General features: G+C 40.1%; 2 protein-coding genes across 4 annotated transcripts in view; one reads left to right on the plus strand and one right to left on the minus strand.

Moving 5' to 3' along the window:
* Window positions 1-25,818, minus strand: part of LOC114550674 (formimidoyltransferase-cyclodeaminase-like) — a 99,296-nt gene that overhangs the window by 34,940 nt on the left and 38,538 nt on the right. For all 3 annotated transcript variants that reach the window (XM_028571434.1, XM_028571435.1, XM_028571436.1), the window contains 2 exons: window positions 13,436-13,520; window positions 6,645-6,684 (listed from right to left, as the gene is read on the minus strand). The gene's annotated coding sequence lies outside the window, so the exon portion shown is untranslated. The remainder of the gene's footprint in view (window positions 1-6,644; window positions 6,685-13,435; window positions 13,521-25,818) is intronic.
* On the plus strand, window positions 1,324-12,976 carry LOC114551240 (adhesion G-protein coupled receptor G7). The gene is made up of 14 exons (XM_028572410.1): window positions 1,324-1,327; window positions 2,787-2,891; window positions 3,622-3,731; window positions 3,817-3,957; window positions 5,639-5,727; window positions 6,190-6,332; window positions 7,029-7,142; window positions 7,546-7,724; window positions 8,428-8,580; window positions 8,699-8,811; window positions 9,056-9,396; window positions 10,243-10,324; window positions 12,020-12,176; window positions 12,806-12,976. Exons 1-14 carry the CDS (start codon window positions 1,324-1,326, stop codon window positions 12,974-12,976), a joined length of 1,902 nt encoding a protein of 633 aa, XP_028428211.1.

Consider the following 25,818-nt stretch of genomic DNA (forward strand, 5'->3'; position numbering starts at 1 on the left):
TTCTACTGTACCAACTGAAACTGTTGTATCACCCGCTTCTACTGTACCAACTGAAACTGGTGTATCACCCACTTCTACTGTACCAACTGAAACTGTTGTATCACCCGCTTCTACTGTACCAACTGAAACTGGTGTATCACCCGCTTCTACTGTACCAACTGAAACTGGTGTATCACCCGCTTCTACTGTATCAACCCCTGTTCCTGAAACAAGCCTTCCTACTGAACTACCCGGTACAAATGAACCACCCAGTACTGCTGAACCAACCAGTACTGCTGAAACATACCGTACTGCTGAAACAACCCTTCCTAATGAACCAACTGGTGCTACTGTACAAACATCTGAGTATGCTGTTGCTGCTACTACTACTAATAATACGTATACTGCTGAAACAACCCTTCCTAATGAACCAACTGGTGCTACTGTACAAACATCTGAGTATACCGTTGCTATTACTACTACTCCTGTGAATCCTACTACTACTACGGATTCTACTATTAATACTACTTTTCCTCATACTACTATTACTACTACTACTACAAGGCCTACTACTCCTCATCATAGTACTACTACTACTACTACTACTATTACTACTACTACTACTACTACTACTACTACTACTACTACTACTACTACTACTACTCCCCCTCCTCTGGATTGTAAAAACGGAGGTAGACCTCTGAACGGAGTCTGTATCTGTCCGGACGATTGGACCGGAAAGACCTGCTCAGTAGGTAAGTCTGACTCTTTTAAAAGAAAACTGTATTTCCTGAGTATTTAAATACCTGACAGTTGTTTCACTTCATGCTCCTCTGGAGAGCTAGGAACAGAAACCCGGTGACATATGGCAATCTTTCTGTTGACTTTGTCTGCCCTCGCCTCCAAAATCTTATTCTCTCTCAGAGTGGAAACTCTTTTAGGAAAGCTACGTTGAGAGCATAATGTGCCAGTGTTAGTATATAAACCTAAAAAACTCTGGCTCGAGGCTAGGGTTGGGTACCGAAACCTTAATGTCCTATAGGTTTAGTCGCTTTCCTCCTAAACCACCAGTATCTAGCGAAACTGAATGACAACGCAGATTTGGGTGCCTCATTACTTCCATTTGCATTCGCACTGCCCAAGTGGCCATAGGATCTGGTAGGAGGAGTAAGGGAGTGACACAAGCACGGCAACAGTCTTTATAGCGTCTTTATAGGATCCTCATAACGGAGTTTGAATGGCGGCGTGTAAAGTCTAGGCTGGAGTACTTAACCAGGGTAATATGATCCTAATTAATCTGATGGAAGAAGATAGAAGAGCTGAGCGCAACAGGCAAACGAAAGAATGAGTAAGTTTAACTAGCATTAACAATTAGCTGGTTGAATGTGTGATGTTTGGCTTATGAGTTAGCATACCTAGGCAAAAGGCAACATACAGTGAAGAATATGTACGGTTTGTGTTCAGACGTTGCTAGGTACCTAAGGGTTCCTATGTGGTAAAGGTAAAAGACCCTGCCCTGAAGTAGGAGCTGAAAGAGTTACAGGAACTGTGGTCAGAGGAATTTAATAATCCCCAAATAGTCGGAACACAAGAAAAAATGGGTTCTAGAAACGTTATGTTCTAGGAACTGTAAAAATCCCTCCGGTCAGAAAGAGGCTAATGAAACCCTGAGAGTTTTGGTAGAGCCGGGGCGTTTTCCTCGTCTCCATCGTTTGGTGTAAGGTCAAACTCAGTCCCAGTCAGCCTTTCTCCCGTCTGGATGTTCAGACTAAATCAAACATGTTTGGTATTATCCTAAGTTTGAAGTTAAATCATGTGAACATTGTCAACAACCAATGGGTGCCCTCCATTCAGCACCACAAAGGAAGCAGCAAACAGCTAGAGCCAGTGTTGTTTATAGTTGCTATGGCGCCATGCTAAGCTAACGCTAAAGAGGGAAAGTTGCAGATGTTCAACCCTTCTGAAGTGAGTCATCCAGCGGAGATTTACCGGCCGATAAACACAGACCTACAGGTTAGAAAAAAAATGGTGCCTGAACAGATATTTTATAAAAAGATGCTTACCATTGTAGTGGAATTAGTTCTAATGAGGCCCTAAGGCTGTCAAATCTGACGCCAATTTATTAATTACCGCGCCTTCTTTCATCAGACTTAAGTTTACCAGAACAAAAGACTCAATCTGAGACGATGAGTTCAGTTAAGCAAATTTACTGAGTCCAGCATAAGAGTTACAACACAAACATAGACTAAGTTTCCCTAGCAACAGACATCAAGTCGAGACTTGGTCCACCAAGTTGTCCTCCGAATTATTAGCTCCGATCTGTTCTCTCCCGTAAGCTTTTATCTTATCCTCACAGGAGGTTGTCTCCTAGTTTGTAGGCAGAAACTCTTATCTTCACACACACACCAAGGTCTGGGCCTTGTGTGGTGTAACTTCCTCTTCCCCTCCAGCAACCTTTAAACAATGCACCTCTATGCCATAAAAGCCTAAACTATTTTTATGACTTAAAATTAACTTTCTGTGAATCAGAGGTCACCCGGAATACTTTTAACCACTTCATCAATGACTAACACAGCTCTTTTGCAACGAACACATACACACATTTATTAATAAAATATTTATACTATCCATCCACTAGAGACTGTGAAAAGACTTTTTTAATGTCACCACCTGTCTGACAGTTTTGTGTTTAAGCACCAATAACGGAAATAACCCAAACGATACCCAGCCCTGCTCCTCAGTGGATTCACGTTCTCCATCAAACTGAGCAACAAAATCTTCATCGTTTGTTAAACTTGTCCTTTCAGAGAATTTCTGCCGAGCCCAGAAGATAAGAGGATTCAACTTCCCACAAACACCCATCGGCTGGTACGCTTATTCTGAGGAAATCTGTCCCCCAGGAACGAGTGGCGGTAAGTTTTATTATTACAGGCTGTGTCTCATTCCACATCCTTCCGTCAGTCCACTGCTAATGTGCACTGACCACTTACTGCCGTAGTCCCACTTTAGATGGTTCGTATTTTCCCAAAAGGAACACTTATGTTAAAACACTCACCGGAAATGACGAGCGGGATGAGCGTGACGAACGCAACACGTGAATGCGATTTCCAGCACGCTTTCCTGTATGCAAATGAGGAGCGGTCTGCTTTGGCTCGCCGTCTCTCAAAATCTGACGAAAATCTTCTAAACTGACCTTCGTTGATCTGAAATGAAAACAGATTCAGCAACTGCATGGCCTATTTCTTGCTTAAAATGTTTTCAGAAACACGTTTCGGTGAACTATTTTAGTACAATATGAGATCGTATTCTGAACTAGAAGCCATTATGGTTGGTTTTGAAATTCGGGAGCAGCCAGACCCACGTGACGCGTTCCTCCAATCAGCTGGCGGCCAAGGGCTCCCTTCCGCTTTGTAGTGAAGATGGTCCCCGTTTAGCGCGCGTAAGGTCCATCGTTCCACACTGAACTTTTTGACCATTTTTAGGGGGTCATCTGGGTATATTCCGTGTGTTATCTACACTATATACTTAAAATTAAGTGTTTGTGTGCAAGTAGGCGGTTTGAAACATAGCCAGTGTTATCTCCATCCATCAGGTCTCCCATAATGCACTGCTGTTTGAGAGTCTTTTACTGTTTCCTTGCAGCGGGTAAACCCCAGGCTTCCACCAGATGTTCCAACAGGAACACACCCCCGAGTTTCCAGGAGCCGCGCGAACTCCAGTGTGGACAGACCCTCACCGACATACAACAAAATGTGAGTCAACGGGGAAGAAAAAAAACTATCTCAGGGACAATATACTCAGGGAAGAGATACCTGAATAATGTGTTTCCTCTCTCAGCTGAACGGCTCGGCAGATTTAGAGACGCTGGCGGCGAGCGCTCAGATGCTGACGTCCCAACCTGAAGATCTGACGGCTGAAGAAGTGACGACGGCTGCTCAGATCGCCGACACGCTGCTGTCGTCTGAGAACGTCTCACAGGTACGAAACAACAAACCTACAGAGAAACATCTCTTGCACTTTTAAACCTGAGTTACAGTGAGTTCTGACTGCTGTCTACCAACGCCACAGAGGTACGAAACAACCAAGAAGAAACTCACAACAAACATACACATCTTAAACTTCAGTTACAATATGTTTCTGGTTCAGCAGACGCCGAATAGCAAGCTACTAACCCGTACCAGGGTATATATATATATATATATATATATATATATATATATATATATATATATATATATATACATAAATATATATATATATATTACTCTTTGCGACGAAAATATTGGGATATAGTTGTAGAAATGCCATGACTCTTTTCTCCCTATAAATCAATGATGTGGCTCTTGCTGTCTGGGACTGCAAATCCCCTCTCACGCAGCGATACCATTTTGTATACATCCAGCCCCTCATTGGATACTGTGCTATCAAACCCCGAAAACCAAGTTCATGATTTTCAACCGATCGCTGCCTAACCCTGCCCTTCCGACTAGCTTTACCACGCTTGATGGGTTGGAATTAGAAAATGTGGCGGTGTACAAATACTTAGGTGTCTGCTTAGACAGTTCCCTCTCCTTCCAGCAACACATAAAACACCTTCAATCTAAGGTTGAGTCTAGGATTGGGTTTCTATTCGCAACAGGGCCTCCTTCACCCACGCGGCCAAACTCGCTTTGGTGAACATGACAATTCTACCAATTCTCGATTTCAGTGATGTTGTTTACAGAACTGCCTCAAACGCGCTCCTGAAAAAGCTGGATGTTGTCTACCATGGTGACAAACGTTTTGTAACCAGAGCCCCTTATAACACCCACCACTGCAACCTCTATGCATTAGTCGGCTGGCCCTCGTTACACGCTCAACGCTTAACTCACTGGTACCAACTAATTTACAAGTCCTTGCTAGGCAAAGCCCCGCTATACCCAAGCTCACTGGTCACAATAACTTTACCCACCAGCAGCCTTCGCTCAAGGAGATACATCTCTTTGGTCACCCCAAAAACCCACACCTCCTTTGGCCGCCACTCCTTCCAGTTCTCAGCTGAAAATGACTGGAATGAACTACAAAAAACCCTGACACTGAAAACCCTTATCCCACTAACTGCCTTCAAAGTACGTCTGTCTGATCTCCTGTCCGATCACTGTACTGTTTTGCACACCCTTATTCCATTATCTTTGTCATGCCCCATTGCATAGTTGCACATCTTCACCTGCATTGCTATCATATCTGTTTACACTCTTTTGCACTAATCCATCTGCCCTGGTATGCTCAACTGTTATTCTTCACACCTTTGTTGTAAAACTATTTTGTTACATCTACTGATCTACATCACTAACTAGACCATAACTTGCACTAACTGTATTTGACTCTTTACTACATTTCAGCAGAAATATAGACTGTCTATTCATGTATATTGTGTTATTACCATATCACTTTTGCATATCCATCGACTTACTTACACCTCCTTCTTTGCTTTGTAATGCCTACTTAATCTGTACTTTATGTAGCCTATTGTATTCTGTATTCTTGTATTGAATGAAATGTTGTCTTGCACGCTTATGCTTTTCTTGGCCAGGTCGCCGTTACAAATGAGAATCTGTTCTCAACGGCCTACCTGATTAAATAAAGGTTAAATAAATAAATTGTTGAAACTGTGTTTCAGAGCGTGAGGGAGGCAGCGGTAGCAACCGTCAGCCAGATTCTGAACGCCAACCAGTCAGACAACATCCAGGAAAACAACGCTACTCTCAGGTAAAGTACTCTTTGTTTTCAGAAGCACACTGACGATATATATGATATACAAGACAATATATTTCTGTATAAAGCTTGTGTGCAGCTTGACGCTAACCCTAACCTAGCTGTAGGCTGTTTATATCTTTATACATTCCTGTATATATGTGTATATATGTCTACATATTCCTGTATATGTATGTCTATATATTCCTGTATATATGTGTGTATATATGTCTATATATTCCTGTATATGACTATATTCTTGTATATGTTTGTATATCTGACTATTTTCCTGTATATATGTGTGTATACATGACTATATAATTCCTGTATATATGCTTGTATATATGACTGTATATTCCTGTATATATGCTTGTATATATGACTTTATATTCCTGTATATATGCTTGTATGTATGACTATATATTCCTGTATATATATGTGTGTAATATATGACTATATATTTGTATATATTTGCAGGCTGACACAGACCCTGTCCAGCCTGTCGGTGAACCTGAGTTTGATCTCCAATGATTCTAAGTTGGTTCAGCCAAACATCGTGGTCCAGTCGGCTCAGATCTCAGCAGCCGACACTCAGGGAGTCCAGTTCACTGCGCTGTCAGGTGACAATTATCAGCCAATCAGCAGCCTCTCAGGGGGGTCAAAGGTCAGATGGAGACGTTAATCTCCCTAATAAAACGGAGTTCAGTGAAGATTTTCATAGTTTTATGGTTTTATGATTCCGTCATTAATCTGCTCACTGTTTAGTCTTTCTTCTGCTGGTTTCTAGTGTTTTAATTTTGTAGTTTTTGCAGCGTTTAAATACTGTAAGGTTTAACTTTTACAGTTCCAGAAGATACCGTTATCCCTGACAATCCTAAGTAAACTTCAAAAGTAATTTGTTATTTGTCCAAATAGTTAGTCTTAGTACTCACAAGATTCAGGATTGGCTTCATGTTGAGGGTCTACAGGAACCTAAAAGAGACAAAAAAAAAAAAAAGAATAAAAATCACTTTGTAAATAATTAATGACATTTGTTGAAAAAAGCATCAAAAACATAAAAAGAAAATGACAAATGTTGAAAGAAAGCTAGAAAAGATGTTGTGATTTGGGACTTATTAATTTTGCATTTCTACCAAAATAAAAGCATCTTTCCCACGTTTTCAAAAATGTAAAAAATTAAAATAATAAAAAGTGACAAGGGGCCTAAAATGAGAGAAATATATAAAATAAATTCTTGACATTTTGTGTCATTTATAAACTTTTATTCTGAAAATATCTCCCCTAACTAATGGCTGTGTTTCTCTCGTTGCGTTCAGGAACGTCGGGAAGTTTCGTTGCTGACCGTATCCAGCTGGACACCAACACATCGGCCATCGCCGTGGAAACCGGCTTCATCGCCGACGCCGTTGTTTACCTCCAGTTTGCCCCAGGTGAGTTTCCTCAGAAAACTCAATTTTTGTGATGCGTGTTTTAAACATTCTCGTTGATCTGACATTTTTGTCTATTTTTTGACTTTTTAAAAACGTTTTTTTGACACTGCCACACAAACACTGTAAATATGCACACACTGCCACACAAAGCTAAGGGACTGCAGATGTAAATTAGCCTAAGGCCATCTGGTACAATGCATCAAATGGTAACAATTAATGTTAAAAATTGTAAATGGTCCCTAACAAATGAAATGAATAAATAAAATAAACACTGCCATACAAACACTTTTTTCCGCCTTTTTAAAAACTTTTTAAAACCTTTTTTTTTTTTTACTTTTTGTGAATTCCCTTCATGTGAATGTGTGAAGCTAACTCCAGAGTTAAATGTGTGTGTGTTGTTTAGGCGGCGCTGCTGGCCGTCTCCGGACTCCGTCCAACGTGTCTGTGGGTTTCGTCCTCTACCAGAACGACCACTTCTTCCGCTCGCGGCGCTACAGGCGGCGCCGGGCCTCCGTCAGGGTCCTGTCGGCCAACGTCAGCGGTCTGGAGCCACAACAGGTCCAGATGCTCTTCAGGCCAATGGTAACAGGATTTGGCTGCTTTTTCCAACATTTGGCCCGTTTTTGTGCAACATCCTTAACATTTTTCTCTTGTGCAGTTTCTGAGCATATATATACCATTTATGTATAATTTTGGTGGAAATTAAATTTTCATGCGATTTTTGTCACATTTTCATGAAATTTTATATTTATATACATGCAGTTTCTTGGCCATGTTTTCATTCCACTTTGATGCTTTTGTTGTGCCACAGTTTGGGGTTTGGCCCTTTTCCAAAGTTTCTGTTGCTATTTTCTGTTTTTGAAGCTTTTATCTCTTGAGATGCTGTCACAAAAACATGTTAATCTGCACACACTGCCACACAAACACTGTTAATCTGCACACACTGCCACACAAACAATGTTAATCTGCACACACTGCCACACAAACACTGTTAATCTGCACACACTGCCACACAAACAATGTTAATCTGCACACACTACCACACAAACAATGTTTATCTGCCCACACTGCCACACAAACACTGTTACTCTGCACACACTGTTAATCCACACAAACACTGTTAATCTGCACACACTGCCAAACAAACACTGTTATCTGCTCTGCAAACACACTGCCACACAAACATTCTTATCTGCAAAAACTTTCCAAAGTTTCTTTTGCTATTTTCACTTTTGCCGCTTTCTCGATCAATAGAGTTTTAGATGTTTCTATGGTTGTGTTTCAGCTTCTGAACGATGCGTCTCTATGGGACTTCTCGTGTGTTTTTTGGGACTACACTTTGGAGGATTGGAGCGCGGCTGGCTGCTGGAAGGGAAACGCTTCAGACGGAGTCCTCGAATGTTTCTGCAACCACACAACCAACTTCGCTGCTCTCTGGGTGAAGAAACATGCTCACAAGTTTCACTTCACACTCAACGTTTCATATATTTGAAGGTATATCAAAGTGAGTCTTGTAGGAAGCTTGTTAAAAACTCTATTGTGTGTTTGTGTTTCAGTCCTTCAGAGAGAATTATAAATATGCAGAAGCGCTGGATGTGATTTCTATAGTTGGACTTTCTTTCTCCATCCTGGGTTTGGTTGTTACGATAATTCACCACATTACGGACAAGTAAGACATTACTTATCATGTTAAATATAATTTATTGTCTGGGCGAATAGTCTGTTCTGTGACATACAGGAATCCTACTAAAATAGTTCTGGTAAAACAGTTTGCTGTTCTAAAATATCTGCGTATTAACAGTTGTTTGTGTGTATACTTTAACAGAAGTTGCCTCTTTAATATTGAAGTCTTAGGACTTATTCTGTTATTATTTCGACTATACCTAAAATGTAACATGATCTGTGTTCTACAGCTTTAAGAACTACAGGAACTCCCAGCTTGCTTTGCTGAGTACATGTTTCAGCCTGCTGGCCTTCATCATCACCTTCCTCTCTGGCGTCACAAACCGGCGACAGGATGGTGGGGATGACGACGCATTGCTCGACACCGACACCAACGGCGTTCTGGACTCTGACGAACACGTGGCGGCGGACGGTGGCCCATGTTCGGTGGTGACGGCGCTGCTTCACTTCTTCCTGTTAGCTACGTTCACGTGGAACAGCATGTACGCCACGCAGCTGGTGCTGCTCGTACGCAAGATGCGCCAGAACCTGCCGCCATACTGGACGAAGCTCAGCGCCACCATAGGATGGGGTACGACTTTAAAGTTTTACTTTAGAGGATTTACCTCTTTAGACGACACGTTAGAATAGAAACGCAATGACGTAACGGTACAAAAACTTTTTTTTGCTTTTTTTCTCTTAATAGAAGATAATATATAAGATTTGGATCTTTCTCAAATGTTGAATTGAAAGATTTTATCTGCACACAGTGCCACATAAACACTGTTCATCTGCACACACTGCCACATAAACACCGTTAATCTACACACACTGACACATAAACACTGTTCATCTGCACACACTGCCACATAAACACCGTTAATCTACACACACTGACACATAAACACTGTTCATCTGCACACACTGCCACATAAACACCGTTAATCTACACACACTACCACACAAACATGTTTATCTGAACACACTGCCACATAAACACCATTAATCTACACACACTACCACACAAACATGTTTATCTAAACACACTGCCACACAAACACGTTTATCTGCTCACACTGCCAACAAACACCATTTATCTGCACACACTGCCACACCGACACTGTTTATCTGCACACACTACCACACAAACACTGTTTAGCTGCAAACACTACCACACAAACACTGTTTATTTGCACACAGCTACACAAACACTGTTTATCTGCACACAGCTACACAAACACTGTTTATCTGCACACAGCTACACAAACACTGTTTATCTGCAAACACTGCCACACAAACACGGTTAATCTGCATACACGGTAATACAAACACTTTATCTGCACACACTGCCACACAAACACAAAGATGACAGATCTGGATTAAATGAAAAAGCTGAATAATTCTTTAACTATTGTTTTAAATTCCTGTTTACTGTCAGGAGTCCCAGCTGTCGTCATGGCAATCACACTGGGAATCACCTACAGGGTGGACGACCCTTTAGGATATAGACAGGAGGAATTGTGGGTATTTTATAATTATTCATTCATTATCTGTTCAGCTTTTCTCTAAGTTTTAAGGGCTTTTACATACATACATAAATGCATACATGCATACATACATATATACAGACCCTTTCCAAAAAATTTGAATATCATGGAAAGGTTTATTTATTTCCATAATTCCATTCAAAACGTTAAACTTCCATAGATTATAGATTCAGGGCCCACAACTTAAACGATTTCAAGTATTTAGTTGTTTATTTGTACATAATTTGGGCTTCCAGCTCATAAAACCCACGAAAACAGGATTTCAAAAAATTAGAATACTGTGAAGAAATCACCATTTACTTCTCAGTTTTGCAGAGAAAAAAAAAATTAGGATCACATCAGATCAATCAAAATATGGTACTTTCAAAATGATACGTCAATCTTCAATACTTGGTAGGGAATCCCTTTGCCTCAATCACTGCCTCGATGCGCCGTGGCATTGAGCCAGTCAGCCTGTGGCATTGCCTGGGAGTTATGGAAGCCCAGATTTCCTTGATGCTTGCTGTCAGCTCTTCTTTGTTTTTGGGTCTGGTGCCCCTCATTTTCCTCTTGATGATACCCCATAGATTATCAATGGGGTTTAGGTCAGCGAGTTGGCTGGCCAGTCAAGCACTGTGATGGCATGGGCATCAAACCAGGTTTTGGTGCTTCTGGCGGTATGGGCAGGGGCCAGGTCCTGCTGGAAGATGAAATCTGCATCTCCATACAGATCCTCAGCAGAAGGAATCATGAAGTCCTCTAAAACTTTCTGGTAGACTGATGCGGTGACCTTGGATTTAAGAAAGTAGAGTTTACCAACACCTGCACTGGACATTGCACGCCAAATCATGACTGACTGTGGAGATTTCACACTGGACCTCAAGCAGCTTGGGTTCTGTTCCTCACCCGTCTTCCTCCAAACCCTTGGACCTCGATGCCCGAATGAAAGGCACACTTTACTTTCATCGGAAAAGAGGACCTTGGACCACTGGCCAACAGTCCAGTCCTTCTTATGGTGATTTTTTCACAGTATTCAAATTTTTTGAAATCCTGTTTTCGTGGGTTTTATGAGCTAAAAGCCCAAATTATGTACAAATAGACAACTAAATTCTTGAAATCGTTTAAGTTGTGGGCCCTGAATCTATAATCTATGGAAGTTTAACGTTTTGAATGGAATTATGGAAATAAATAAACCTTTCCATGATATTCTAATTTTTTGGAAAGGGTCTGTATATATATATATATATATATATATATATATATATATATATATATATATATATATATATATATATATATATATAATGACATATGTTGTTATGTTTTACTGTTTAAAGTTGCTGGCTGGCAGCGCTGGATAAATCCAAAGACTTTGACTTTGGGAAGCCGATGTTTTTGGGGTTTTCTGCTTCCCTATCGGTTTGATTCTGATCTACAACATCGTTCTGTTGGTTCTGGTCTCTCAGACCACCTGCAGGACCGACCCGCCCTCAAGAGGTAACATTATTATTATTATTATTACTACTACATATTTTTAAATATTCTGTCTATTAGATTCTTCTTACACAACAGTCTGACCTTTTTCTGTTAATATTTTAAAATTATTTACTTACTTAAAAAGGTAAATATTTCTCCTCTAGAATACAAAATATTTAATAATTATATAAACTTTGTTTTGTGTTTCTGCAGCAGCAACCCTCGGTCCGTGTGGACGAAGTTTCTGATCAGTTTCTCTCTGGCCGTGTTACTCGGTCTGTCCTGGACTCTGGGTTACCTGGTGCTGGTTACCACGGGATACGCCCACCTGGTGCTCAGCATCCTCTTCTGCCTCTGCACCACCACACAGGTGAGTCAGATATGACTAAGGGCATGCAGAGGAAGCTACATGTATATAAAGGTATAAATGATATCCCCATATTCCCAAACTGATAGAAACGGAGCTTTAACAATCTGTTTCCTACAACTATCGGTGACGCAAGATTTACCCAAAATACACAGAAACTTGTATCTGGAAACTTTTTCTATTTGTGTCCCATCAAAAAACGGATGAAGGCTTTTTGGGTGCTTTTCTGAAGCCTTTTTTTTTCTCGACATTTTGTCGCCTTTTTGTCAGTTTTTTTTTTGCAGCTTTGTTGGTGCTTCTAAGCCGCAATTGCTAATTGTTTTGCTGACGTTTTTGACTCACTTTTGTCAGTTTTGGTTCCTTTTTTTGCTTCTTTGTTGGCACTTTTTGGTCACTTTCTGAAGGCTGTTTTTGTTTCCTTTTTGTCGACATTTTTTCGTCACTTTAACGTGTTGTTGTGTCTGGTGTGTTCCAGGATTCTACCGAGCAGTCCGGAGTTATAACAGGAGACACATTTCTTGTAAAAACTATATACTTTGTTTTGTCTGGGTTTAAAGTCAATTTAAGATCAAAAAGAGGTAAAGTTCTTTTTGTTTTAGACTCCAGATAAACTCTGTGTTTTTGTGTTTCAGGGGCTCCAGATATTCGTCCTGTTCACCGCCAGAAAGCCGAGCTTCAGAGCCGGCGTGTCGCAAGTCGTTCAGACCATCTTGTCTGTCAACATCCAACTCAGAGAGTTTTCATATAATCTGATGAGAGAATGGACTCACTCTACAGAGTCCTACAGAGACCTGACAGTCTAGAGACTTTTTTGGGGGTGGGGGGGGAACACGGAGGAACCAGTTGCAGCCATTTCTGTCACACAATATATGACTATTATTATGAAAATATGTATTTTTTCCCTTAAAATATGAAACTTTTATTCTGAAAATATTTTTTATTTTTTCCCTCAAAATATTGGGACCTTTATTCTGAAAATATGAAACTTTTATTCTGAAAATATTTATCTTTTTTCTCTCTAAATATTGGGACTTTTTTAATGATAATGTTCAGCTTTTCCTAAAATATTCTAAATGTATTTTGTAGAAAAATTGGCCTCCAACTTTTCTTCAGACACAGTAACACAGAGACAGACTAAAGCCCGAGACTGGCGAGGTCGGTGACTCGAGTCTGTTCGGTGTGTCCCGTTTTTTGGACCTCGGGGACCCGACTGATCATTCCGACTGGCTTTACTGTCTCGGCTATTAAAAAAGAAGTCTTACCTTCAGATGATTCAGCCAGGATCCACTGGAAGGACTACACTTCCCAGAATGCATTGGAACCCCTTAGGAGAAGCCAGAAGAGCAGCTGAGAAGAAAAGAGAACAAATCCAAAGTTTGAAATCTGATTTTAATGTTTTTGTTGTTGTGTAAATACTCTTCTCACTGTGACTGTTACTTAAAGTACATTTACTCAAAATGTTGCACTTTCACAGTAAAATAAATTAATTCTCTCATCAAATCGTCTTTCAACATTTTATAGACAGTTATTGGCCTAAACCAAAGTTATAATAAATACACTGGACTTTTAAAAGCCACAAAAAGACAACAAAAAGTAATTCAAATTGAAAGTCCAAAGAGAAAACGAAGCAAGATCAAATAAAAATATTATTATTTTACTATGCTACTAGGAAAAATCATGCCACAATTGAATTTAAAAAAGAAAAAGGAAACTGAAAAAGCAAAGTTGAAATGTAAAATGATTTATCTTTTGTTTTTTCAATTTCAATTTAACATTTGACTTTTAGATTTAACATTTGGCTTTAGATTTAACAATGGCTTTCAAAATTGAAAATTCAAAAGATAAATCATTTTACATTTCAACTTTGCTTTTTCAGTTTCCTTTTTAAAATTCAATTATGGCATGATATTTCCTAAAATTTACCTGATGAAGGTCTGAGACTGAAACGTTGTATTTTTCTTCTAAATAAATTATTGCTGCGTAATGGTCAGTCGGTCTAAAAATTTTGATCTGCTACTTTTGATCATATCCTACGCACCTGCCCGACAAAAGAGGTGTGCAAAAAAACTTTCTTACGTTCCTAGTAGTATAGTAAAATAATAATTTTTATTTGATCTTGCTTCGTTTTCTCTTTGGACTTTAAATTTGAATTATGAATAAATATATCCTCCATACACCAGAGGGAGACAAACTCCACGAAAAACATCTTCATCTGTCTCTCTGTTCTCATTGGTTCTGAAGAAAAAGGGTTTGAAGCCTAAAACAAAGAGTCCTTTCTATGTTACTACACACAGACAGACAGACAGACAGACAGACAGACACAAGCTTCAGATTTACAATTCGGAGGAATTTCCATTTTGTGAATTCCTTTCCATTAAATCAGGTTGTCAAACTCATTTTCATTTAGGGCCAAACTGGTAAAGAGAATAACATCGAGGGACAGACGTAGAGTTAAATTCACATGCACCCACTTTTTGGTCATTTTTGTTGCTTTTTCCGACTTTTGTGTGTTGTGTGTCTGTGTCTGTGTGCATGTGTCTGTCTGTGTGTGAGTGTCTGTGTGCATGTGTCTGTCTGTGTGTGTGTGCATGTGTGCATGTGTCTGTCTGTGTGTGAGTGTCTGTGTATGTCTCGGTGTCTCTATGTGTGTTTTTCGGTTTTTGCATCACTTTGTTTCTTTTTTGTAGCTCTTTTCGACTTTTGTCGTACTACGTTCAACAAAAACTCCTAGAAAGTCAGCAAAGAGTTCCTTAGCCATCACAGAGTTTACAATGATTACAACCTGTTGTAATCATTTTCTCAGTCGGTAAATCTGCCAAATTCTGCTCCGAGAGTCATTTGGAGTTTGAAAACAGTTTTCCGTCTTTTTGGTTTGGTGCACAACTAACCAGGGCCTAAATGTATTGTGAACCTAAAATGTTTGTGCGGGGCGGATCAAAATTTGCGAGGGGCCACATTTGGCCCACGCGGGGGCCTTGAGTTTGAAAGATGTGCAATAAATCAACAAGTTCAACTTTATTGATACATCTTGCTGTGAAAACTCAACTCAAAGTGTTTTATAGATTACGTTATGAATGTAATCTCCAGATAAAGTTGTAATGAGGTGCTAAATTGTGTGATTTGTTGTTGAGTTCAAGAGGGACTTTGAGCTTCTGAGGTGTTTTATGATTTGATATTGAGAGGTTTATGGCGCACGCTAATACATAAATAATATCCTGCCCTGCAGCAGCTCAGACGTAGGACCATAGCAACATGTTAATGTTTAATAACCTGAACTTTAATCCAACGTCTCAGACATTCAGCTGCTGATCAACATGGACTCTAGGGTCTTCTTCCTCTTGACTCTGGGTGAGAAAACTGCAGTTTGTGCTTTTATTTTGGGAGTTTTATTGGGAGGTTCAGCAGCTTAAATCACAGCTAATTCCCTGTCAATAACAATGTGTGTTTCTTAATTTATCCCAAAAATATCTGTGTATTAACAGTTGTGTGGCTATAACTCTGTAGCAGAAATTGTTAATAGAACGTGATTTACAGTTGTATTTACTGTTTATTTTGAATTACATTATGGGATCTTTATCTGTGCTCCGACCACTAACACAGTGTAAAACAAGCGTAAAACAACCCTCAAATAAAGCTCTAAGTTAAATAAAGAACAGTTTAGTAAGAGCAGCTTTGTGTGAGAGAGTTTTAAATAACAGAACATGTTCCGTATTCTCACAAATATTTCTGTTTTTAATTACGGGACAAAATCTGGGTAATAATCTGCTAGAACTTCTTTTGTTATTTTACAGATTAATTTCTTCTGAGTTTATGAATTACACTGTTGGGTTGTTGAGTTAATTTTCAGCGGCTTAAACCACAAGTAATTCACCGTCAATGACAACACTTAGGTTTCTTAATTCATCACTGCTTTGAATCTCTTACTGAGCTTCTGAATGACACACTTTATCTGGTGTGTTCAAGGCTTTAAACAACGATTGTTAGGAGTTTTAGGGCTCTGTCTGGTCTGCCTGTGTCCCATGTTTCAGTACCTTGTCCTGATATCAGTCTGACCAGTTAATCATGAACACCTTGATATTTTCAGCGTGTAGTTTGCTAGTTTGGAGGTCGTTGTGTTTTTCCTTGAAGAGAATGGAGTTTGACAACAGAGACACTATGAGAAGATCGTTTATCCTGGAAATGTACTTTCGTAGATCCAGACTAGGTTTGGTATGAATATGATTTGGGAGTTAGGACTGAAGTTGGATCAAGACCTTGAGTTGGTGTTGAAAGTCAGATGATAGCCTTTTATTAAAGATCCTATGACATGCTCCTTTTTGGATGCTTTTATATAGGCCTTAGTGGTCCAGTAATGCTGTATCTGAAGTCTCTTTTATATAGACCTTAGTGGTCCCCTAATACTGTATCTGAAGTCTCTTTTATATAGACCTTAGTGGTCCCCTAATACTGTATCTGAAGTCTCTTTTATATAGATCTTAGTGGTCCCCTAATACTGTATCTGAAGTCTCTTTTATATATGGTCCCTAACCTGTTAGTGGTCTTTTATATAATACTGTATCTGAAGTCTCTTTTATATAGACCTTAGTGGTCCCTAATACTGTATCTGAAGTCTCTTTTATATAGGCCTTAGTGGTCCCCTAATACTGTATCTGAAGTCTCTTTTATATAGATCTTAGTGGTCCCCTTACTGTGGTCTCTTTTATATATACTGTATAGGCCTTAGTGGTCCCCTAATACTGTATCTGAAGTCTCTTTTATATAGGCCTTAGTGGTCCCCTAATACTGTATCTGAAGTCTCTTTTATATAGGCCTTAGTGGTCCCTAATACTGTATCTGAAGTCTCTTTTATATAGACCTTAGTGGTCCCTAATACTCTATCTGAAGTCTCTTTTATATAGACCTTAGTGGTCCTTTTAATACTGTATCTGAAGTCTCTTTTTATAGACCTTAGTGGTCCCTAATACTGTATCTGAAGTCTCTTTTATATAGACCTTAGTGGTCCCTAATACTGTATCTGAAGTCTCTTTTATATAGACCTTAGTGGTCCCCTAATACTGTATCTGAAGTCTCTTTTATATAGACCTTAGTGGTCCCCTAATACTGTATCTGAAGTCTCTTTTATATAGACCTTAGTGGTCCCCTAATACTGTATCTGAAGTCTCTTTTATATAGACCTTAGTGGTCCCCTAATACTGTATCTGAAGTCTCTTTTATATAGACCTTAGTGGTCCCCTAATACTGTATCTGAAGTCTCTTTTATATAGACCTTAGTGGTCCCCTAATACTGTATCTGAAGTCTCTTTTATATAGACCTTAGTGGTCCCCTAATACTGTATCTGAAGTCTCTTTTATATAGACCTTAGTGGGTCCCCTTTTATATAGACCTTAGTGTATCTGAAGTCTCTTTTATATAGACCTTAGTGGTCCCCTAATACTGTATCTGAAGTCTCTTTTATATAGACCTTAGTGGTCCCCTAATACTGTATCTGAAGTCTCTTTTTTATATAGGCCTTAGTGGTCCCCTAATACTGTATCTGAATCTCTTTTATATAGACCCTAATTTAGTCTCTTTATAGACCTTAGTGGTCCCCTAATACTGTATCTGAAGTCTCTTTTTATATAGACCTTAGTGGTCCCCTAATACTGTATCTGAAGTCTCTTTTATATAGGCCTTAGTGGTAATACTGTATCTGAAGTCTCTTTTATATAGACCTTAGTGGTCTTTTATATAATACTGTATCTGAAGTCTCTTTTTTATATAGACCTTAGTGGTCCCCTAATACTGTATCTGAAGTCTCTTTTATATAGACCTTAGTGGTCCCCTAATACTGTATCTGAAGTCTCTTTTATATAGACCTTAGTGGTCCCCTAATACTGTATCTGAAGTCTCTTTTATATAGACCTTAGTGGTCCCCTAATACTGTATCTGAAGTCTCTTTATATAGACCTTAGTGGTCCCCTAATACTGTATCTGAAGTCTCTTTTATATAGACCTTAGTGGTCCCCTAATACTGTATCTGAAGTCTCTTTTATATAGACCTTAGTGGTCCCTAATACTGTATCTGAAGTCTCTTTTATATAGACCTTAGTGGTCCCCTAATACTGTATCTGAAGTCTCTTTTATATAGACCTTAGTGGTCCCCTAATACTGTATCTGAAGTCTCTTTTATATAGACCTTAGTGGTCCCCTTTTAATACTGTATCTGAAGTCTCTTTTATATAGACCTTAGTGGTCCCCTAATACTGTATCTGAAGTCTCTTTTATATAGACCTAAGTGGTCTTTTATATAGACCTTAGTGGTCCCCTAATACTGTATCTGAAGTCTCTTTTATATAGACCTTAGTGGTCCCCTAATACTGTATCTGAAGTCTTTTATATTAGTGGTATAGTACCTTTTATATAGACCTTAGTGGTCCCCTACTGTATCTGTATCTGAAGTGGTCCCTTTATCTGAAGTCTCTTTTATATAGACCTTAGTGGTCCCCTAATACTGTATCTGAGACCTCTTTTATATAGACCTTAGTCCCCTAATACTGTATCTGAAGTCTCTTTTATATAGACCTTAGTGGTCCCCTAATACTGTATCTTGAAGTCTCTTTTATATAGACCTAGAGTGGTCCCTAATACTGTATCTGAAGTCTCTTTTATATAGACCTTAGTGGTCCCCTAATACTGTATCTGAAGTCTCTTTTATATAGACCTTAGTGGTCCCCTAATACTGTATCTGAAGTCTCTTTTATATAGACCTTAGTGGTCCCCTAATACTGTATCTGAAGTCTCTTTTATATAGACCTTAGTGGTCCCCTAATACTGTATCTGAAGTCTCTTTTTATATAGACCTTAGTGGTCCCCTAATACTGTATCTGAAGTCTCTTTATATAGACCTTAGTGGTCCCCTAATACTGTATCTGAAGTCTCTTTTATATAGACCTTAGTGGTCCCCTAATACTGTATCTGAAGTCTCTTTTATATAGACCTTAGTGGTCCCCTAATACTGTATCTGAAGTCTCTTTTATATAGACCTTAGTGGTCCCCTAATACTGTATCTGAAGTCTCTTTTATATAGACCTTAGTGGTCCCCTAATACTGTATCTGAAGTCTCTTTTATATAGACCTTAGTGGTCCCCTAATACTGTATCTGAAGTCTTTTTTATATAGACCTTAGTGGTCCCCTAATACTGTATCTGAAGTCTCTTTTATATAGACCTTAGTGGTCCCCTAATACTGTAATGTATCTGAAGTCTCTTTTATATAGACCTCAGTGGTCCCCTAATACTGTATCTGAAGTCTCTTTTATATAGACCTTAGTGGTCCCCTAATACTGTATCTGAAGACCTCTAATACTGTATTTATATAGACCTCAGTGGTCCCCTAATACTGTATCTGAAGTCTCTTTTATATAGACCTCAGTGGTCCCCTAATACTGTATCTGAAGTCTCTTTTATATAGACCTCAGTGGTCCCCTAATACTGTATATGAAGTCTCTTTTATATAGGTCCTTTTATATAGACCTTAGTGGTCCCCTAATACTGTATCTGAAGTCTCTTTTATATAGGCCTTAGTGGTCCCCTAATACTGTATCTGAAGTCTCTTTTATATATACCTTAGTGGTCCCCTAATACTGCATCTGAAGTCTGAAGAAGGGGCAAGGTGGAGGGACCAACTGCCACTTAGCTCGTTTGAAAGCGAGAAAGGGGAGGTAACCTTGCTCCTTATGACCTCCTAAGGAGAAGATTCCTGATTGGTCCATCTGAGCTTTCATTTTCTCAAAGGTAGAGCAGGATACCCAGGGCTCGGTTTACACCTATCACCATTTCTAGTCACTGGGGGGCCATAGGCAGGCTGGGGGAACTCATATTACAACCCAGTCTCACGCCAGGTCGTTATATAGTCACGTTATTGTAATCTATTAAGTCGTGGACAGGTTACGAACCTTTTGTATATGCAATGACTTTTGAACGTGTACAGGTCACGCTTTTCGAACCTGCTGCTCTGGGGGACACACGCCGGCCAAAACAACGGAACGGGCCGCCACTCGCGACCCGCGCAGGGGCACACAACAACGGGGAAATGAAACGCCACAATAACAAGACGGTTGGGGTTAGGTAAAAAAAAGAACGGGGAAAGGAACCGTCACACACGGGACACGCCGACAAAGGAGCTGCCACACGCGGGGCGCGATCCCCGGTCTCCGGGGTGAAAGTCCTGTCTTTTCTGGCCCATCCACCATTTAAGTGACAGTTAACTATTTCCATTTTTATGACCATCCAGTATTCTTAGCACTCAAATTATACTTATATATGTTTGTTTATTCTTAAAAGATCTGTGTGATGTACGACTATGAATATTGTTTGTAATAATGTCTCCTGACAGCTGTTCATCTGGCCTGTAGAGCTGGTGCTCAGTCCACCATAACATCATCAGCACCAAGTATCCCCAACACAACAACAACCAACACCCCTGCTACTGATACTACTACTACTACCGCTGCTGCTCCTACTACTACTGCTGCTGCTGGTACTCCTACTCCTACTACTCCTACTACGACTACTGCTACTACTACTACTACTCCCCCTCCTCTGGTTTGTGAAAACGGATATCCTTGGAATGGCATCTGTATCTGTCCAGATGAATGGACCGGAAAGAACTGCTCAGTAGGTAAGTGTGACTCATTTAAAAGAAAACTGTATTTCCTAAGTATTTAAAAGGAACCCCGACTAGTACGACATGTTGGCCTTATAAGATTAACGTGGGCGTCAGCTATAAAAAGGTGCTACAAAAACACTCCAAATGTTTTGTTTTTTTGTTAAAAAATGCAGAAAATATGTTCCCTTGTAGGCCGCCATGGTTATTTACGTCGCAATGCATTCTGGGGGTAGTGACGTGTATTGGTTGTGCACCCACGTACCGGCTATTGACAGTACAGTAACAGCGAGATGAACACGTCTGCCGTTCAACCTTTTCAGTTTGACCGTAGGCTTAAAGGACGAACCTAGGGGTTAATAACAGATGTGTACCCACTCTGTCCTTCTCTGGGACAGGTTTTCATGTCATGACTTACAGCTGGCGATGCCAACTAAAATCAAAAGCAATTTGCACAATATATCTGAAATAATCGCACCGATGTAAACACAACTTGTCTAGCTAGCTAGTTTACTTACTCAGTGGATAACTGAGTCGGTCTGGGTCGCCGTCTCCAATTTATTTTCGGGACTTGGAAAAAAGTTTCCCTGTTCATCAGAGAGGGGGAATCTACAGACTGTACAAAACACAGCATCTCTTGGGTGTTGTGATGCAACAGGTCCCACTCCGTGCAACACAGACGCTCCTGTCCGGTGGCCATAGCTTCACAATGTCCACAGGTACACCACCAGTTTCCCGAAGTACGAGGCTCTGTTGCGGCATTGACTACCGGTAGCTCTCTCTCTCTTGTAGCCCTTTCACGGAGCTCCCGCAGCTCTTCGTCTGTACACCTACAAAGTTCTCAGTGCTTCGGTTAACATGTAGGGACCCTCACTATGCAACCTTGAAGTTTGGGGATATTTTGAGCCTTTTTTGTGGTATAAATAGTGATTTGTTTTTAATTTCCCTGTGCCCCGAATACTAGCTAGCGTTGTTAGCTAGGTTAACCGGTCCGCACTAGCTTCATTGAAGCTCCAAACACAATCAATTAGCATGAAAACCTGTCCCAGAGAAGGACAGAGTGGGTACACATCTGTTATTAACCCCTAGGTTCGTCCTTTAAGCCTACGGTCAAACTGAAAAGGCTGAATGGCAAACGTGTTCATCTCGCTGTTATTGTACTGTCAATAGCCGGTACGTGGGTACACAACCAATACACGTCACTACCCCAGAATGCATTGCAACGTAAATAACCATGGCGGCCTACGAGGGAACATATTTTCTGCATTTTTTAACAAAAAAAACATTTGGAGTGTTTCTGTAGCACCTTTTTATAGCTGACGCCCACGTTAATCTTATAAGGCCAACATGTCATACTAGTCGGGGTTCCTTTTAAATACCTGACAGTAGTTTCACTTCATGCTCCTCTGGAGGGCTAGGAACAGAAACCCGGTGACATTATGGCAATCTTTCTGTTGACTATGTCTGCCCTCGCCTCTAAAATCTTATTCTCGCTCAGAGTGGAAACACTTTTAGGAAAGCTACGTTGAGTGTATAATGTACCAGTGGTAGTATAAACCTAAAACACTCTGGCTCAAGGCTAGGGTTGGGTACCGAAACCTTAACATCCTAAAGGTTTAGTCGCTTTCGTCCCACAAGGATCAATCTGAGACGAAGAATTCAGTTCAGCAAATTTACTGAGTCCAATATAAGAGTTACAACACAATTGTGGGTTCACAATCAGAGTCTAAGTTTCCCTAGCAACAGACAAAAAGTTGAAGCTTGGTCCAACATGTCTCCCAAATTATGAGCTCCGATCGGTTCTCTCCCTCAAGCTGTTACCCTATCCTCAAAGGATGGGGTGTATCTGAAACTGGTATCTTCACAAACACACACCAAGGCTCTGTGTGGTGTAACTTCCTCTTCCGTTCCCGCAACCTTCAAACAATGCACCTCTACGCCATAAAAGCCTAAACTATTTTTATGACTTAAGATTATCTTTCTGTGCATCAGGTCACCCTTAGTACTTTTAACCACTTCCTCAATAACTATCAGCTCTTTTGCAACAAACACATACACACATTTTGTTAATAAAATATTTCTACACCATCCACTAGAGCCTTTGAAAAAGACTTGTAACTTGTCTTAATGTCACCAACTGTCTGACAGTTTTTTGTTTAAGCACCGGTAACAGAAATAATGAAATGATGATACCCAGCCCTGCTCCTCAGTGGATTCACGTTGTCGATTTTAGACTTTGGGCTCCATTTCCAAGTTAACCTGAGCAACAAAATCTTCATCTTTTGTTACACTTGTCCTTGCAGCGAGTTTCTGTGAAGCCCAGAAGGTGGGGGAATTCAACTTCCAACGAACACTCATCGGCCGGTACGCTTATACTAACGAAATCTGTCCACCAGGAACGAGGGCCGGTAAGTTTTATTAGTTACTCTTATCTCCATCCATCAGGTCTCCCATAATGCACTGCTGTTTGAGAGTCTTTTACTGTTTCCTTGCAGCGTTTAAACCCCGAGCTTCGACCAGATGTTCCAACAGGAACACACCCCCGAGTTTCCAGGATCTGCGCGTCCTCCAGTGTGACCTGACGCTCGCAGACATACAACAAAATGTGAGTCAACGGGGGAGAAAAAGGCTGAACAAAAAACTATATCAGACAGGTAAAGGACAATAGACTTCAGGGAAGAGATACCTGAATGATGTGTTTCCTCTCTCAGCTGACCAGCTCGGCAGATTTAGAGATACTGGCGGCGAGCGCTCAGATGCTGACGTCCTATTATTACTATTCTAACGATGTGACGGCTGAAGAAGTGACGACGGCCGCTCAGATCGCCGACACGCTGCTGTCGTCTGTGAACGTCTCACAGGTACGAAACAACAAACCTACAGAGAAACAACTCTTTCATTTTTAAACCTGAGTTACAATGAGTTTTGACTGGGGCTGCAACTAACAATCATTTTCATAGTCGATTTGATTATTTCCTCGATTAATCGATTAGTGTTATCTATAAAAATGTGAAAACATGGTGAAAAATGTAGATCAGTGTTTCCCAAAGCCTAAAATGACATCCTCAAATGTCTTGTTTTGTCCACAACTCAAAGATATTCAGTTTAATGTCACAGAGGAGAGAAGAAACTAGAAAATATTCACATTTTAGAAGCTGGAATCAGAGAAATCTTATTTTTTTTAATAAAAAAATGACTCAAACTGATTAATCAATTATCAAAATAGTTGACGATTAATTTAATAGTTGACAACTAATCAATTCCGACTGCTGTCTACCAACACCACAGAGGTACAAAACAACCAAGAAGAAACTCACAACAAACATACACATCTATAACTTCAGTTACAATAGGTTTTTGGTTCAGCAGACGCCAAACACCAAGCTACTAACCCATACCAGTGGATATACTGTATATAGTACTCTTTACCATACTGTTTATATTTCAGTGTCATGAATTAATTCCCAAAAATATTGGGATATAGCTGTAGAAATGCCATGACTTTATTTCTAAAATGTCACAACTTTGCTCTTGAAATGTTCAAACTTTATTCTTGAAAATGCGATGACTTGTCACAAAAAGATGGGGGCAGCAGTGTTTCCAAATGTCTCCGTATTAGGAGCTCAGAAATGCTGCAGTAGTGTGGACGCCGGTGTAAACGTAGCAGAGGATACTCTTTTTTTTTTAACCCAAATGTAGCAGAGGAGATGAAGCTCGAGTCTTAACAATACTCTGTGTGTGTAGCAGAGACTTTATTGTTGAAACTGTGTTTCAGAGCGTGAGGGAGGCAGCGGTAGCGACCGTCAGCAATATTATGTACTTTCACCCACCAGACAACAAGGAAAACAATGCTACTCTCAGGTAAAATACTCTACTTTGTGTTCAGAAGCACACTGACGATATATATGATATACAGGACAATATATTTCTGTGTTGTGTGCCTGATGCTGACCCTAAACTAGCTGTAGGCTGTGTAAATCTTTATATATTCCTCTATATATGTGTGTGTATACAGCGGAGGAAATAAGTATTGAACGCGTCAACATTTTGCTCAGTGCCTAGAGGCCATGGCGGTTGAGTGCATTACTAATTGGTCTCTTTGAAACAACTGTACATGCTTCTTCCTGGTCTTTCTGAAAAACTGTGCGACTGGTCCTTAGTTCTTCGACAACTCTTCTAAGTATTCCATGGACTCCTATGTCAGAAATCTTGTGAGGAGCACCTGAGGCCTGTACTACGAATCAAGTTTAACATGCCCTGGATGTATTCCAGTTCCCCGGCTTCACCTAACCTAACTACCGCGGTCCTGCATAACCGGTGTCACGATGGTGGTTAACAACTAGTTCAGGGTTTCCCAATCCAACGACGCCTGAGTCCACATAAAAGAGGCGGGGTTTGCACAACATGACCAATCACAAACATCTAGCAGAGCCACATATTTAACATAAGAAGAGCAAACAATAATTCTACATAAATATGAAGAACACAGACACGGTTTTACAGGGAAAACGCAATACAGTCGCTGCTTCCTAAAACAGGAAGGAAAGCTGGCAAAAAATATCCGACGCTGTAGATGTGTAAATCACAACGCTTATTAATATCACTTCCCCATCAGTCAGGACCAAGATCTGACCATAATTACACTTGTGCTTTCCATAAACTGTCATTGGTTTAGCCTATTATTCAAGTTGCAACCGTGGCAGGGGAAGCGATCGTTAGAGCAAATACAAAATATAAACCGATGTGTGCATTGGCGACACACACGGCTCAAGAAACCGATAAAGATACATCATTCCCTCTGCTGAAAATCTATATCTATCATAAATATACCATCAGGGAATGTTAACAGAGTTGTCGGTCTCTAAATGTTTTAACTTTTCTGAGTTTAACTCTCTTTCTCTCTCACCGAGCTCTGCCTGATCTTCTAAGAACAATGACGCCGCCATAATGCTCCCGACCAGGTTAGGCGTTCAGCATAAGATACCACAGCGGGTGAACCCG

The sequence above is a fragment of the Perca flavescens genome, chromosome 24 (genome assembly GCF_004354835.1).
Source record: "Perca flavescens isolate YP-PL-M2 chromosome 24, PFLA_1.0, whole genome shotgun sequence".
NCBI lineage: Eukaryota > Metazoa > Chordata > Actinopteri > Perciformes > Percidae > Perca > Perca flavescens.

Excerpts from the sequence above, each read along its gene's own strand:
- LOC114551240 (XM_028572410.1), top strand. Across the intron at positions 2,892-3,621 it reads TCCCCCAGGAACGAGTGGCG|CGGGTAAACCCCAGGCTTCC; the intron begins GTAAGTTTTATT and ends GTTTCCTTGCAG. Across the intron at positions 12,177-12,805 it reads GCCTCTGCACCACCACACAG|GGGCTCCAGATATTCGTCCT; the intron begins GTGAGTCAGATA and ends TTTGTGTTTCAG.